Source organism: Lepidochelys olivacea (genome assembly GCF_965140295.1).
Source record: "Lepidochelys olivacea isolate rLepOli2 genome assembly, chromosome: 7".
NCBI lineage: Eukaryota > Metazoa > Chordata > Testudines > Cheloniidae > Lepidochelys > Lepidochelys olivacea.
In genome coordinates this window covers 46,769,611-46,787,170 of record NC_140417.1, presented here as the reverse complement: position 1 = coordinate 46,787,170, position 17,560 = coordinate 46,769,611, and the positions used below count along the sequence as shown (strand labels likewise).

The window sequence follows — 17,560 nt, the reverse complement described above, 5'->3', positions numbered from 1 at the left end:
GAACAGCAGCTGGGCCTGGGTCCCAGCCTCACCATTGCTGCCTGGCGCACCCCGCTGTCTTCCCCATGGCCTTCAGAGAGCACCCTGGAGCAGGTGCTGTAGCCCCACATGCAGCCATGGGGCTGAGGGCACAGTCTGCTGCTGAGCCCATGCCCCGGGGCTGTCCCCTCCTCCCTCCGGGGCATGTCCCCCTCTCACCCTGCCCACAAACTGGGGGTGCCTGCCCCTGCCTCTCAGCGACCATCCCCTCCTGTCCTGCAAAGATTCCCCTCCCCCCAGGGAGGTGGCAGTGGCTATTACACGTCAGGGAGGCATGCATGTCCCCAAACATGCAGGAGATGTCAGCATTAGCAGCCGCACAAAGCGTATGACATTACAGGGAGGGTGCAGGGAGGGGGCCACTCAATGGCTTGTAACATTTTCAGTTCTACTGGCCACTGATATTTGAATTGCAAAGCTCTCCAAAGGGAGCTGGTGCCCAGGGTCAGAGGGCCGTGCTCCCATCCCCCACAGCATTCAGCCCTCTGGCGACAGGCCTCCTATCCCAGGAGGACAGGCACCATGCTCCAGGCCCAGGAAGGGCCAGGGAGTGGCGCCGGGGGGGCCGCCAGCCACTCACCATGCGAGTGGCTGGAGCTTGCTGCAGTCACGCTGAACCGGTTGGCGGCCACGCGGAGGCTGACGACGTTCTTCTGGGGCTGGAAGAGGATGATGTGGAGTTTGGGGGCAAACAGGCAGCCGAGAACCACAGTGCCACTGAAGCTAACGGAGATGCACATGGTGGTGGTCTGCACCTGCGGGGAGTAGATGGGAGACATCAGCCCAGAGAGACAGAGTGAAACACACCCAGCCACTCACCCACCCACACACACACGACGGGGTGGTGCTCAGATCCAACCCACCACTGAGTAAAGGCCATACCTAGCGTCTGACTTGCCCGAAGGCACTGTCCCTGGCTACACATCCTGCAAACCCCCGCACAGCTGGCATAAGCTCAGAGGGGACATCCACCCACCAGCTTCCTTGGAACAGTTTCTATTTTTTCCCCACCCCAGCAGAAATGGGGCAGAACCAAAGCCCCGACGCTGAACTCTGCAGGAGTTTGGATCCAGCTTCAGCTTTGTGGTTAGCCCCTATCATCTCCTGATCTCACTGAACAGATCTGATCTGATCTGAGAGACACGGCCTCTTGTCTACATCCTAAACAGATGCAAACTCCAGCCCTCTACAGATACTCCCACAGTACAGCAGAGGACAGATGCAGCCATTTTGGTTTGCAAAGTTTCATGCAGACAACTCGATTGGTTGTGATCTGTTGAACTGGGTAGAAGAGGGTGGTGTGCATGCATTCATATGTGCACAAACACACACACACCCTGACCCGCCCTTTGGTTTCACCTTGAATTTCAGCTCCAAAAACTCCAGGTGGAGCTTAGATGAATCTACCAAATTTTGCTTAGTGCTTAAAGCCATGCAAAGCTGTTGATCCTTCAAAGCCCGTAAGCACAAGACTAGCCCCACTGCCTTCCCCAGATGATGCAATTATTAATGTTGATAAGTGTGTGTTGAGTGCCTTGATGGACCAGACAGCTCAGCACTTAGCAGGATCGAGCCCCAGCTGTGGATTTAGCTCCCCATGATCTAAGGGACCTCAGGTTTCCTGAACTTTTTCCATGTTACCCTGTCCTCTGGACACTAGCCTCTGACAGTTGCAGTCCCTGAGCTCCGTGTGGGTGGAGGCTGAGCCGGCCACTGTCGAAAGGTTTCTTTCTCATTTTGAAAATGTGCCTGAGGCTTTGTCACATGCCCCAGTGCATACGGGGATGCTGCCACCTGCCTCCTGAGCTCCCGTACTCCCCTAGCCTTTAGCAGCATTCGCTTCCACCTGTTGTTCATTTCCGCACCAGCCCGAAGCCTGCAAGTGACTGCTCCAAGCTCAACTGGGGGCTCTCGCTTACTCATCCTCTTTGGCGTTCAGCAGAACAGCTTCAAGCTCTCCAGGTGTGGCAGTCCGAAGCTGGCACCCCTTGCAGCGTTCTCCTTTGAATCTCGGCTGATGCTCCGAGTACGAAGAGTTCCCCTCCTGCTACCACACATGACATTTCACATGTCACACAGTCTTAGAATCATGTGAAATTTCATGACATTTCACATGCTGCATGCAACCTGCACTCCTGCTTCTTTCTGCCTTCAGTGGGAGTTTTGCCTGCATGATCCTCTAAGGGCACAGACAAGAAACCAGACAGTGCTGGCAAATCCTTCCATAGCCAAGACACCCAGCTTACAGGAGAGCCCTGATTGTAGCAAGCTCTCCAGGGAAATGCCAACCCTCCATAAAATGGGGTGAAGGGGGCAGCTAACCCTGGTGCTCCAGCCCTTAGCACCTCAGCTCTGCAGGACTGATGCTAAACTAAGGAGGAGTCCTGCATGGCTCCTGCAGCAGCAGTGTCATGGCCATACCGAGAAGTTTAGCAGCTCCCAACAGCTGCATCCAAAGTTCCACCCTCTCTCCAGAAGGGTGTCAGGCAGCACAGCCGTGAGCACCATTGGCAGCCTTTGGCTAGTGGGGAGCGAAGGGAGGGTCCGAAAGCCAGGGCTATGCAATTACTCCTGACACATTCCTAGGCAATGTTGTTGGTGCTAATCGCCAAGGGCCTGATTCCATCCTCATGAGTGGCCCCGAGTATTGCTTTATCCCAGGACAAACGGAGCAAGAACCACTCAAGGTGAGCTCTCGGGGAGGGAGGGGCAGAACTGAGTCCCTCCATAACACTAGAACCCCAAAGCTACAGCAACAACCAGCTCCGAGTGTCTTCCAGGGGAACTGAATGGCGCAGACATGATTGGAAAACATCCCATTTTCACTCAGGTCGACACGGCCGTAGAGGTGCCAGTTGACACCAGGGATACCGTAACGTAAAAGCAGAGGGTCTGCCTCTCCCCCAGAGTAACTCTCCTGAAATCAACAGGGAATCATCATACTCAGAGTGTATTCAGGGGAGCAGAGGAGCTAGGGCAGGACCTTTCGGATCACCCACAGACACTGGGGAGAGAGGAAGGCTTCAGTAGATCAATTGTTATTCCAGAAGCAGGAATGTCATTCTATTCCAGGGGCCATGGTGAATAATCCATGCAATTTAGGCCAGGATTTCCAGGGATGGCAAGTTGGATTTTAAGGGCATGATTCTGATTTCCCCTGTGAGTTCCTGGTTTCACCTGAGTACTTGTAAAATGATTATTGTTATTACTGGTCTGTATTGCAGTAGCACCCAGCCACAGGACCCCACTGTATACAAACATGCAACAAAAACACGGAGCCTTCCCCAAAGTGCCACAATCCAAGACAAGTCTTTAAAGTCCTGCCCGCCTGGGGCTTTGCAAACATGGAAGGAGGGCGCTCCCTGCCCTGGAGAGGTTACACACGCAAGAAGGCCCTCTGTCATCTCAGGAACATCTTCCTCAGCCCCTGTCATCTGTTCATCAGTTTTAACCCGTCTCCTTTGGTCTGGATTTTTATGGCATATATGCTAAGCCCATGCCAGATTAAAGGCTGCTTGCTGCAGAGGGAGGGTTTTTACTGTCGCCTGCACTAAATGTCACTGAAAGTAGCATTATATTACATCAGAAAACCTGCAAAGTCAAGCGCTCGGAAGTTAGGACATGCCAAAATTGAGGTTGCCTGGGCAACCTTAGTTCAACCACCGTACGCATTACGATAGGCTCTAATTACATGCTCACATAGTATTTTTTCCTCACTGAGGGCACAGGACAGATGGTGCTCAATTAATGAGCAGTTCGGCAATGTTTTGTTTTATCCTCACTGCTCAATGTGTGGCCCAACTCTTAGTTACTGCACACACTATCCAAACCCTGCTCTGGAGACAGAATTGTTCGTTTCCGCATGGGCTTTTCTATGGGTCTCATCGCTGTAATAGCTGAGTGATTCACAAATATGACTGAATTTATCATCACAGCAGCCCTGGGAGATGCGGGCATATTATTATCCCCATTTTATAGCTGAGGAACTGAGACACAGAGACATAGTGAGGTCAAAAGCACCCACTAATTTTTGGTGCCCAATTTGAGATGCCTGGGATCTGCTTTTTCAGAGAATTTAGCATTTCGTTTGTTCAGAGCTGAGCTCCCTTTGGCTTCAGTCACAGCTGTGAGTGCTCAGCATTTCTGCAGTTCAGACCCTAGGGTCTCAAGTCAGACACCAAGAAAATGCAGACCGTGCAATTAGTTATCGTGATCACGTGGGATGAGTTTGGATTAAGTGATTTGCCAAGCATCACACAGGATATCTGTGGCAGAGGCAGGGATAGACTCCAATGCTCCATGGCACCATTCATCTGCTTCAACCACAAAGCCTCCCTTTCTCTTCCTACTGTCCCATTTCATTCATGACCCGCCTTCCAATTTCTGCAACAAATGAGGCAGGGTCCTCAAGACAATAGGTACATGAGCCACAGGACCCTGATTCACTCCCTGAGCACTGCCCAGTCTGTGCACTGAATGGGGACGGGGTCCTGCGGAAAAACTAGCACCTGATCTTGTCAGTCAAGTCAGCATCATAGTGCCTACGGGCGGGGGGGGGGGGGGGAGCTAATTAAGGTTGTGCATGGTAACTTCTGAGTGCTTGACTTTGCAACCTTAATGTTCTTTTAACTTAGCTTTTTGTGTTCTTAAAAAGCCAACTGAAAAAACAATCCATCCTATGGAATCATATTGACACCCAGGTGGATCACCAGCAGCTTTTAGATTCACTGCACAGACCTCGGCCTCTTGAGTTAATGGAGTAACTGTCTCCATCACATCCTCTCAGCACCATGTCCCAGCTTCAGTTTCCTCCTGCCTCGCCCTTGAGTCTTCATCCCAATCCCAGTTTCCCCTGCTCAGCTCCATGTCCCAGTCCTCCTCACCTCTCCTTGGCATCACGCCCCGGCTTCCCCCCATCGTCACCCCCTTCTCCCCACAGGACCCGCTTGTCATCCCTCTGCCTTAAAGGTGGTCTGAGTTCTCCTCCTCACTGCTGGGCCCAGTGTGGGTTGGTGTCACCGAGAGCACAGAAGAGAGGGGGTTCCCAGCTCTCAGTTCTGCTCCCGAGCCGACAGCAGCCCCTGTATCGGAGCAGGAGGGTGCTTGCAAAGCAATTCCTGCTCCGCTTAGGCCCTGGGCTGAAGCATGCTCAGCGCAGATTGACTCACTGAGCCAATGGAAACTGAAATATTCAGAGGCTCATAACTTGGCCAAATCTGAGCAAATATTCACAGAGGTGGCAAAAAAAGCACAGCCGTGACGGTGGAGTGACTTCCCTGCCCCTTTTCAAGTCCCTGCATCAATGCATGGAGGCGCTACACTTCCGAGCAAAATGCATGTGCGGGGTTTTTTTAAACAAGAGCAAGGCCAGCCCATCTTTCCTCATCTCGGTCTTGGGAACAGCTGAAACCTTTTTGCTGCAACTTTCACCCCAAAAAATCAGCCTGAGGCAGACGTCCAGCATGGGAAATTTCACCCCAGTGAGCTAAAGTTTCGCAAAGTTGCAAGCAACTGAAAGCAGGGTCTTGTAACAGAAGGGGTCAGACAACCTTAGCGATAGACATTGCTGGTTATGCTGTCTCTCAAAAAGCGTCACTGCCTACCTCGCACCCCATCAAGGTAAGGCAGTATCGTTACCCCCCTCCTACAGGCAGGAGAAATGACTTGGATCAGAAGCCAGGTCTCATAGAATCATAGAATCTCAGATTTGGAAGGGACCTCAGAAGGTCATCTAGTCCAACCCCCTGCTCAAAGCAGGACCAATCCCCAACTAAATCATCCCAGCCAGGGATTTGTCAAGCCTGACCTTAAAAATCTCTAAGGAAGGAGATTCCACCACCTCCCTAAGTAACCCATTCCAGTGCTTCGCCACCCTACTAGTGAAAAAGTTTTTCCTAATTTCCAACCTAAACCTCCCCCACAGCAACTTGAGACCATTACTCCTTGTTCTGTCATCTGCTACCACTGAGAACAGTCTAGTTCCATCCTCTTTCGAACCCCCCTTCAGGTAGTTGAAAGCAGCTATCAAATCCCCCCTCATTCTTCTCTTCTGCAGACTAAACAATCCCAGTTCCCTCAGCCTCTTCTCATAAGTCACGTGTTCCAGTCCCCTAATCATTTTTGTTACCCTCCGCTGAACTCTTTCCAATTTGTCCACATCCTTCTTGTAGTGTGGGGCCCAAAACTGGACACAGTACTCCAGATGAGGCCTCACCAATGTCGAATAGAGGGGAACGATCACATCCCTCGATCTGCTGGCAATGCTCCTACTTATACAGCCCAAAATGTCATTGGTCTCCTGCCTCCTTGCCGCTTGCTCTGCACACTAGACCTCCCTGCCACGCAACAGCATTATAAAGTGTTTCTCCAATGTACATCATTCAAACTGTTCTCTACGGAAGAGTGGCTAGTGGTGGACAGGACCTGGTAGACACTGTACAACTCTCTAATGTTCATCTCAGCTGCCACTAGGTGCTGCTGGTTGTCTACAGAAATACGAGAGCAAACACATTTCCTCAGTGTTTTCCGGGACTACCAGCTCCTGTAGGTCAGAGACTACAGCAATGAGCCAGTGATCAGTAATGGGGTTAGACACTTCCCGCTTCTCAGGCAGAATCCATTCTAGGAGTGGGACGAATGCTGTGTTTCCCCACTGGCTCAGCCTTTGAATTTGCAGAGCTGCCAGAGAGGGGGAACTGGGCTAGGAGATGTGGGTCTCTCAGACATTGAGTGCCCCTTGCTCCCTGGGTGTCACTTGGTGCCTAAGTCTGGCACAGCCTCTCCAGACATGCTTTTTCAGCCTCTAGATTTCTGGTTTGCCATTTCTGCTGGAAAATCAGCCCCCTTGAATGATGACTCTGGTTAATGAGCATTTAGATTAACAAATAAAGGAGGAACCAATGTGTTGGTCTTGGTCTGGTCCCTGAGTCCTGCACAAGGCCAACCACCATTGGCACTGGGGGTAGGGGATGGCAGGGCAGTCTGGAGGGGCATTGGCAGGGCTGTGTGTGGGGCCATGGGCTGGAATAGTAGTGGGGTAGTAGGGCAGGATGGAGGGTCATTGGCAGGGCTGGGGTGGAGCCTAGGGCTGGAATAGCAGGGGGGCGGCAGGTCAGGCTGGAGGGCATTGGTAGGGTTGTATGTGGGGCCCAGGGCTGAAATAGCAGGAAGGCAGCAGGTCAGGATCAGGATTTATTGGCAGGCAGGTATGGAGGCCCAGGACTGGAATAGCAAGGAACCTGCACAGAACTTGCCTGCATTATGTTCTACCAGCCATGTTCTCCCATTTGCCTCCCTCAGAGACACACGCCCTTCTTCCTTTCCCTTAGCGGCCTGCTATGCTGTATTTAACCACAATCCAGAGTGTCCTCAGATCTAATTTAATTATGACAACTGCCCTTCTGTTCATCTGCACAGGCAGCTTTCCCAACTGCAGGCTGGTCTTCTAGTGTCCAGGACCTACCCTCAACCCTCTACCTCCAGCTCCACTGAACAAGGAGCAGGACCCTGGAATCCAGTGGACTTAGCCAGGCTGCTGGCCTCCCGTTCCCTACTCTGCTCAGCAGGGATCACTTACACGGTAGTCGGTGGAGGTCACATAGAAGATGGGCAGGAAGGCCAGCCAGATGATGCACGTGGTGTACATGGTGAATCCAATGAACTTGGCCTCGTTGAAGTTTTCAGGGCATTTCCGGGTCTTAAAGGCATAGACTGTACACAAGATGATCAACAGCACATTGTAGGTCAGTGAAATGAGCATGCTGGAGTCGCGGTTGTTGCACTTGAGGGTGACAATGTACCTTTTGTCAGGCTCCGTCTCCTTCCCCGTGCCGGGGGTCTCCACCATGAGCCAGATGATGACGATGATCATCTGGCAGGAGATGAGGGCCATGCAGATGACCACCTGTGAGGTGGGGCTTATGAAGCGCAGGCGCTGGACCCCTTCCTTCACCCCACTGAAGATCCGAGCGATCCGGTTGGTCTTGGTCAAGAGGGCGGAGTAGCAGACCGCAAAGGAGGTTCCAAGCCCCAAGCGCCGCAGGGTGCAGACCTCGGTGGAGGGCTTTGCAATGAAGATGAAAGTCATGCTGTAGCACATCAGGACCCCAGTGAGGAGGATGTAGCAGAGTTCGCGGCCTGAGGCCTTCACAATGGGAGTGTCATTGTTCTTAATGAAGACCCCAAAGACAAAGAGGGTGGAGAGGAAACCCAAGCAAGAGATCGTAACTGGCCCAATGGCCCAGACGTCTTTCCAGCGGATGTATTCTTGTGGTAGCTCATAGCAGCCATTCAGGGTACCATTGGGCCAGTACCCTAGACCACAGTCCATGCAGGTGAATTCATCCAGCAGGTATTCGTAAGGCTGGCATGGGATGCATATCCAGCAGCACATGTCCCCTGGTTGCATGCTCTTCATTTCATTTTTCTTGCAGGGGTCGCTGCACTGGGACACAGGAACAGAGGTCTTCACCCAGGGGATGAGGGTGGTGTTCAGGGTAAGCCCTTCTGCCCAGTAGCCCACCTTCTGGTATCTATATCTCCCATCCGCTCTGTGGTAGTTGAAGATATTGTAACGACCGATTCCATCACCATAGCGATCAAATCGAACGATGCCTTTGGTGTCTGCTGGCCTGAATGGAGCTGGGTGAGGAGGAAAAGGACGAGAGATTCAATGTACAGGAAAGTTGGGCTTTTTTCCAGTGGGTTTCATGCTCAACAGATTGGAACATGGCACATTTCGTCCACCCTCCCTCAGGGGGCGTGTTTAGACTAGGATTTAAAAGAGTGCTGTGAGTTCATGTTATCCAGACTCACTGCTCCCGATACTCCAACTAGCTAGAGCAAAGCTAGCTCAGGGCTGTCTGCACCAGCTGCCATCACACCCTGTGATTGCCACGCAGACCTATCCTAATTAATATCTTCCAAACCCTGAGGCAAGACAAAGGGAGTAGCACTTTAGCATGTGCTACATGGATGCGTTAATGAGGAGAAGGAAACTTTAGGGTGCATCTTCACTGGGATAAAAGGTGTGTCCTTAGTACCTCATGTGGTCATTAATAGGAGGTAAGATTCTAGTGAAGATAAGTCAGTGTGTAGTTTTAACATGAGTTAGTAGGTCCCAATAGGGACTGTGGCTATATCTGCACGGGGCGCTGGCAGTGTGATTTGCAGCTTGCGTAGACATACTCACGGCAGCTCTTATTGAACTAGTGTGCTAAAAATACAAGTATAGCCATGGTGGCATGGGCAGCAGCAATAAGTGGCACCGGGCTAGCCACCCTGAGTACATACCAATGGGGGCCAAGTGACAGCTTAGCCCATGCTACCGCTCACCACTGCACATGCTACCATGGCTTCACTTGTATTTTTAGTGCACTACCTCGATCAGCGCCAGCATAAGTGTGGGAGACACCTAGCTCCAAGGGCAGATGTCACCTATGCGGGAGCCCAACCTCACTTCTGGGTGTGCTAAAGCACAACTTGCTTTGCCTTGACCAACATTTTAGAAGTTGTTAATGATGTAAGCAGAGTCTGGATGAGCTCTCCCCTGATATCGAGTGGTGAGCTGTGGAAAAAGACTTCACAAGCTGATCTTGTTTGCATGGACACATCCACCCTGCCTAGGTGCTCAGCATAATGGGACTGCTTGCCCAAATGATCACTCGTGGCTGGTGTTGGATCCCCAGTCTCCTTGTTATTGGGGCAGGAGTAATGAAGGGTTGTTATCCTTGTTGTGTGAACTGAGGGCAGCAGAACTGTACCTGGCATACCCTGATGGAGGGACTCAACCTCAACTGAACAGCACTCGCTAGGCAGGGAACCTGGGTTCCAAAGCCCAATGAGTTGAGTGAGGATGGGGTTAGGTGCTTGTACCTGATGGGGTGAGTCCTGGTTAAGTGTCCTAGACACCATTTGACCCTTCCTCTCTCCATGGTATAATAAAAGATCTAATTTAGACTCAATTGAGAGTTTTTTTACACACTGCAGAGCTGAAAAGCACTGATACCTAGGTATTAGACGTACTTTGGGACAGTGTCTCTATTGCAAGAGACTGCCCAGTGTGCACCAGCCGTGAGGCTCCCCCACTAACAGCTGAAATCACTGAGAGCTGTGTTAAGTGTGTGGGGGGGGACCTGAAGACATCTTGGTGAGTTGGCAGCTGGCAGAGAGGTGTGGTAAGTGGCTAGCAGGGCGGCTGATGGAGAGGTGCGACCAGCAGGCCGGCTGGGGGAGAGGCGTGGCAAATGGCCAGCAGAGAAGCTGGTGGAGAGGGCCAGAGCAGAGCTCCACACAGGTGTGGCAATCGGCCGCTGGGACAACGAGGGAGTGCCCGAGCAGTGCAGCGTGTAAGGTGCCTCCTTAGCCCCTTTGCCTTCCACACAGGGTGGGAGGTGAACTCTGTGGATGAACCTCTGAACTCTGGGGCTGCACTGGCCAAGGACAGCAACTGTGACTGGGGTACAGAGAAGGGACGGGCATGTTAAAGGGACTCTTGGGTTGCTGGACTTAAGACCCTGAGGGGAAAAGGACACTGCCCAACTTACTTGGGGGTGGGTCTTTTGCTCATGGTTTGTGTTTATGAACCCTAGTTGAGGTGTTTTCCCAAATTAATGCTGAGTTAATTCCCTCCTTTTATTTTGCTACACTCAGACTCTGTGTTTGTGAGAGGGGATGTATTGCCTCCTAGAGGTGCCCAGGGGGTGGTGTGTAATTGTCCCAGGTCACTGGGTGGGGGCTCAAGCCAGTTTGCATTGTATTGTTGAAAAGGAACCCCTAGATACTGAACCCAGCCCTTGTTGCTGCTGGCTCCACCTGGCAGAAGGGTAACAATTAGATCACACAATATCCTCAACCAACTAAATCTCTGCCTTTGCCCACACTAAATGCTAAGTGATGTTTAACATGTTAATTAATGTATTTGAGTTAACAATCTCATTTCCCCACCATACTGCAAAGCCACAATGGCATGTCTGATTTGAGCTGAGCAAATAATTCACAAGTAATTTCTTCAAACAAATTGACTTCCTTTTCTGTCCACGAATAAATCCCAACATTATCAAAGCTATATATTTTCAGAACCATTCACAATTTTCCTTCAGCAAAGAGTTCTTAGCCTGTAGGTTGCACAATTTACAAATGCGGCAATGTAATCTGTAATGTGCACTTTGTAAAGTTATGTCACTAATTTATGAGTCTGTAACTAAAGCTAGATATGGAAGTTATATTGCGAACATTTGAATATTCACATTTCATGCTGTTGGTCAGTTACATAAACTGTCCAATCAGGGAACATATACTATGCCACATGACTTATTAACCAAAGACAATATGAATTGCACATTGTTAATTTTACAACTGCATATACCACCTGGAATTTGTTTTCAGCGACTGCTCCAGCCTTTAAGCTAAAATTTACTTCCTGTATTTGCACTAGTAAAGGAGCACTCAGATGTTACCAGAATGGGGACACAAAAGGGTCACAAACACACATAAATCCAAATTCACTTTCAGATTTGAGCAAATATTCAACGACTTTTCCCCCCAACGTGCCTTGGTTTTATATTCACCCCTTTATAATATTATAGTACCTAACAATAACATGCATATTCCTTTTCGCTTAAGTACATCCTTTCAACTTGACAATCAGTTCACTCCCCAACCTCTGCTGTTATCTCAAGTTGGTATTAAACACGTCACATGAAAATAGTACATTTATCTCCATGAGATTCCTCCCCAAGGAGACTGATAATACAGTACATTCATCTAAGCAGCACTAACTTCCCCGACATAAGCCTGACAGCCCAAGGCTGCTTATATATGAAATCAAATATAGGTAAGTCTGCAATCTCTCTCCCGCTATGTGGTCTCTTGATTGCCAAGCTGGGAGATGAAGTATATACAGGTTCTCTGGCAAGCCTGCTCCCGTTACTCTTCATAAGATTACTGAGAGGGGAACTGTGCCCTAGTTATGCTGGACAGAAGCTCCACTGACACCAGACTGGGCCCTGGGAAGCAGAGACTAGCCATGCCCCTGATCTGCACCCAACCTGTCCCCTATGCTGGGGCTGGGAGCAGGGCTGATGTATCCAGCTCTGCTCTAGCTGGAGAGGGAGTGGACTCACGGAGCTGTTGCTGCCCACACCAGTATACCTGAGAACTGGCCCCTGAACATGGATGGAAGATTACATGGAGCAACGTGTCTTGAGAATAAACTCAGGACAACTAGTGGCTGATATGCCAACCTTCCAGCCATGCCTAGCACCCTCAGGACTATAGAATCCTAGAATATCAGGGTTGAAAGGGACCTCAGGAGGTCATCTAGTCCAACCCCCTGCTCAAAGTGGGACCAATCCCCAACTAAATCATCCCAGCCAGGGCTTTGTCAAGCCTGACCTTAAAAACTTCAAAGGAAGAAGATTCCACCACCTCCCTAAGTAACCCATTCCAGTGCTTCACCACCCTACTAGTGAAAAAGTTTTTCCTAATATCCAACCTAAACCTCCCCCACTGCAACTTGAGACCATTACTCCTTGTTCTGTCATCTGCTATCACTGAGAACAGCCTAGCTCCATCCTCTTTCGAACCCCCCTTCAGGTAGTTGAAAGCAGCTATCAAATCCCCCCTCATTCTTCTGTTCTGCAGATGAAACAATCCCAGTTCCCTCAGCCTCTCCACATAAGTCATGTGTTCCAGACCCCTAATCATTTTTGTTGCCCTCCGCTGGATGCTTTCCAATTTTTCCACATCCTTCTTGTAGTGTGGGGCCCAAAACTGGACACAGTACTCCAGATGAGGCCTCACCGATGTTGAATAGAGGGGAACAATCACGTCCCTTGATCTGCTGGCAATGCCCCTACTTATACAGCCCAAAATGCTGTTGGCCTTCTTGGCAACAAGGGCACACTGTTGACTCATATCCAGCTTCTCGTCCACTGTAACCTCTAAGTCCTTTTCTGCAGAACTGCTGCCTACCCATTCGGTCCCTAGTCTGTAGCGGTGCATGGGATTCTTCCATCCTAAGTGCAGGATTCTGCACTTGTCCTTGTTGAACCTCATCAGATTTCTTTTGGCCCAATCCTCTAATTTGTCTCAGTCCCTCTGTGTCCTATCCCTACCCTCCAGTGTTTCTACCACTCCTCCCAGTTTAGTGTCATCTGCAAACTTGCTGAGGGTGCAATCCACGCCATCCTCCGGATCATTAATAAAGATATTGAACAAAACCGGCCCCGGGACCAACCCTTGGGGCACTCTGCTTGATACCGGCTGCCAACTAGACATGGAGCCATTGATCACTACCCATTGAGCCTGACAATCTAGCCAGCTTTCTATCCACTTTATAGTCCATTAATCCAGCCCATACTTCATTAACTTGCTGGCAAGAATACTGTGGGAGACAGTGTCAAAAGCTTTGCTAAAGTCAAGGAATAACACGTCCACTGCTTTCCCCTCATCCATAGAGTCAGTTATTTCATCATAGAAGGCAGTTAGATTAGTCAGCCATGACTTGCCCTTGGTGAATCCATGCTGACTGTTCCTGATCACTTTCCTTTCCTCTAAATGCTTCAGAATTGACTCCTTGAGGACCTGCTCCATGATTTTTCCAGGGACTGAGGTGAGGCTGACTGGCCTGTAGTTCCCAGGATCCTCCTCCTTCCTTTTTTTAAAGATGGGCACTACATTAGCTTTTTTCCATTCATCCGGGCCCTCCCCCGATTGCCATGAGTTTTCAAAGATAATGGCCAATGGCTCTGCAATCACATCCGCCAACTCCTTTAGTACTCTCGGATGCAGCGCATCCGGCCCCATGGACTTGTGCACGTCCGGCTTTTCTAAATAGTCCCAAACCACTTCTTTCTCCACAGGGGGCTGGTCACCTCCTCCCCATGCTGTGCTGCCCAGTGCAGTAGTCTGGGAGCTGACCTTGTTCGTGAAGACAGAGGCAAAAAAAGCATTGAGTACATTAGCTTTTTCCACATCCTCTGTCACTAGGTTGCCTCCCTCATTCAGTAAGGGGCCCACACTTTCCTTGACTTTCTTCTTGTTGCTAACATACCTGAAGAAACCCTTCTTGTTACTTTTAACATCTCTTGCTAGCTGCAACTCCAAGTGTGATTTGGCCTTCCTGATTTCACTCCTGCATGCCTGAGTAATATCTTTATACTCTTCCCTGGTCATTTTATCCAGTGTTCCACTTCTTGTAAGCTTCTTTTTTGTGTTTAAGATCAGCAAGGATTTCACTATGTGGAGATGCATGGTGTGATGTTGCACTCCATGTGTTTTATGGAAATATGCTTATGAGTGTGAATATGTTGTAACTGGAATATGCTTTGTGCAAAAGGTCCCTTGTAAGCTATCATAACAAAGGTTATAACCTACTGAATATATTCCTTCTATTTGTATGCATGTATCATTCTTGTATCTGAAGCTAGAAATATGAAGTATAACTCGGAGGTCCTATTGTAATTATGCAAAGTGTGGGCCATTAATGGTGGTTTAGAATCTTGATGACTCCCATTGACCCAGACAATTGGTTGTAAATGGTTTATTTATCTGCAAACCTTCCTGTGTACAGTGTGGGCCAACCCAGGAAGAATGGAGACTAGGGGTCTTACAGTGACATGTGATCATGTCACATAATACTGGACTCCATCTTAATCCTTGTACTTTTCCATTGATGTGGCGGGGTGGGGACAAGCACAGACAAAAGATTCCCACCTTGTGTCAAAGCTATAAAAGGAGGTGGAGCAGGACAAAAGGGGCTGCCAGTCATAAGAAAACCCCTGCTTACCACCTGAGATGTCATCTGAAACTAACAAGTACTGTACCAGGGGAAAGGATTGGGCCCAGACTAGGAAGGAGTCTAGCCTGTGAAAGAAGTGTATTGGAACATCTCTGAGGGTGAGATATTACTTGTAATCAGTTTCTTAATGTATTAGGCTTAGACTTGCATGTTTAGCTTTATTTTGCTTGGTGACTTACTTTGTTCTGTCTGTTTTTACTTGAAACCACTTAAATCCTACTTTTTATACTTAATAAAATCACTTTTGTTTATTTATAAACCCAGAGTAAGTGATCAATACCTGGGGGAACAAACAGCTGTGCATATCTCTCTGTCAGTATTTTAGAGGGTGAACAATTTAAGAATTTACCTGTATACGCTTTATACCGAGTAAAACAGATTTATTTGGGGTTTGGATCCCATTGGGAACTGGGTGTCTGGGTGCTGGAGACAGGTAACCTGCTAAGCTATTTTCAGTTAAGTCTGCAGCTTTGGGAGCATGGTCCAGACCCTGGGTCTGTGTTGCAGCAGGCTAGCGGGTCTGACTTAACAAGGCAGGGTTCTGGAAGTCCCAAGCTAGCAGGGAAAATGGGCTCAGACATAATTTCAGCACATCAGGTGACAGTCCCAAGGGGTCTCTGTGACTGAACCCGTCACACATGGGCTCCTCCTTATCTCACCGGGATGTGATGAGGAGAGCTATAGTAAGGGCTGTATGCTGCCAGATATGACAGTGATGGAGGCTGGATAATTGATAGAGTGATAATCATCCTACCAGGTATCTAATGAGTTTGGCCTGCAGGAGAACACTTGGATGGCTCCTCCATCCAGCAAGCGCAGGCCTTCACGGTGTGCCAGTATAATGCCCATCTCAGGAGCAGGTCAGTCCTGTAGAGAGCACCATTTTCTCCTAGCTGCCTGTGACTGAATAAAACCCAGAACGCAAAGGAGAATAGACTGGAATAGACTGAGTCCTCATTGTTCCTCATTGACATCTTAAACCAGTGTTCCAGAGTTTCTTACAAATGATACATCAGGGGTAAGACTCCGCTGTACACAGGGTCAATACAATGTAGTCTCGTCAGAATAAAGCCTCTGAACGGTTTTAAATTGCTTTGACTTATATCTGACTGCTCTGCCCCTGACAAGAATGCTGAATCTAAGGAAGAAGAGTTGTGACTGGCCAATTCTCCAGGCTCACCTGGCCTAGCAGAACTGCTGTTGGAACTGATTGTTCAGACAGATGTCCCAGAGGAACAGCAGAGCTGGTAGGAAAATATGTGATCAGCTACTACAAATATTTTGGTGCTGAATATTAAAAACTCAAACAGATTATTGAAAGGAATAATGGAGGTGGCACCGGCCCAAGGTGCCTGGGAAGCTGATGGTCAGCTGAAGAAAATGGTCTCATAACCCTTCCAGTTAGTCGGTCATTCTTCAGAAAATTAGAAGAAGCTGAACCCAACACAACGTTCAAACACAACGTTCAACCAATCTGAAACCTGAGACCCTAACTACGCCCTCGTGCAGCAATGTTTGTGTCCCGATGCAACGTTATCATGACACCTGATGCAGTGGTTTCATGCCACCAGCCTGGCAGAGACCATCATCAAGAGGTAGGAGAAGCGTGTGTGAACTCCTGGGCCAAGGACTCTGGGCAAGGACCTCATCATGTGAGGAATCACAGACCCAGTGTGCTCAGCAAGTTTGGCTTGTCTGGCTCAGAGGTGACCAGTTGAAATCTCCAGGCTTTGAGTACTCCTAGTTAAGCCCTGATTTCCCTTGCCTGTTCCATCCCAACCCCTTCAGTTCAGCCACCAATCCCTTTTGAGGCCCTGGGCTTACCATCAAACTTGACATTGAGCATGAAGTCCCTGTAGAACCTCTTGCCATTAACTGGCTTCATGGAGTCACACAGCTTGGTGGCATTGGGGCACAATGCCTGGTGCATGTTATGGAGGGAGTGGGCCATGGCATAAACAGCATTGACCACAAACATGATCTTGGACTCCTGCTCGAACTTGCCCGTCTTCAGCGAGTGCCGGCTGCAGTCCTGGGTATGGAAGCTGCACTGGAACTTGTGCTCCCAGAACTCCCGGAACCAGGGGTTCCGGCTGTTGTTGTAGGGGTTGAGGTTCCGGAAATAGATGGCAAACTCCTGGATGGGGTAGGCCGCCAGTTCAATGGTGATGGCCCCCTCCGCCACCAACTCACTTCCCGCCACCACACTTTCCAGGGCACCCCAGCCATCGCTGGCTACCCACATGAAGGAGACATTGATTCTCTGCGCAGCTGCCAGTAGCTCCCGGGCATCTTCGCTGCGGGTGAACAGCACCACCACCCTAGCGCTAGGCTTCTGCAGGAGGGCCTTGATCACTCCGTCAAAGGTCTTCTTGTTCATGGAGCGCCCCACCTTCTCGGAGGTGGCGATGCAGATGTTGCGGGCCCGGGCTTCCAGCTCGAAGGCCTCAATGCCAGTCTCGCCGTAGTCACCCTCTGAGGCCACTGTGGAGACATAGGTCCAGTTAAAGAAGCGCAGGATCTCGGCCATGGCCTTAGCCTGGTAGAAGTCTGGCGGGACGGTGCGGGCAAAGTAGTCGTAGCGAGACTTGTCACTGAGCTTGGCGCTGGTGGAGGCATAGCTGATCTGCGGGATCTGGAAGAGTCGCAGCAGGTTGGCCACCTGGATCGAAGGGGGAAAGAAGGAATGGGTGCGGTTACAAGGTGTACATGGGAGCAAGA

The 17,560-nt window shown here is 49.8% G+C and overlaps 1 protein-coding gene across 1 annotated transcript in view; it reads right to left on the bottom strand.

Annotated features, from left to right (window-relative positions):
* Positions 1-17,560, bottom strand: part of GRM2 (glutamate metabotropic receptor 2) — an 81,765-nt gene that overhangs the window by 8,018 nt on the left and 56,187 nt on the right. Inside the window, exons 3-5 of the mRNA XM_084633225.1 lie at positions 16,664-17,501; positions 7,616-8,679; positions 620-794 (exon numbers count right to left, since the gene is read on the bottom strand). Coding sequence (XP_084489351.1) covers positions 620-794; positions 7,616-8,679; positions 16,664-17,501 — 2,077 coding nt within the window. The remainder of the gene's footprint in view (positions 1-619; positions 795-7,615; positions 8,680-16,663; positions 17,502-17,560) is intronic.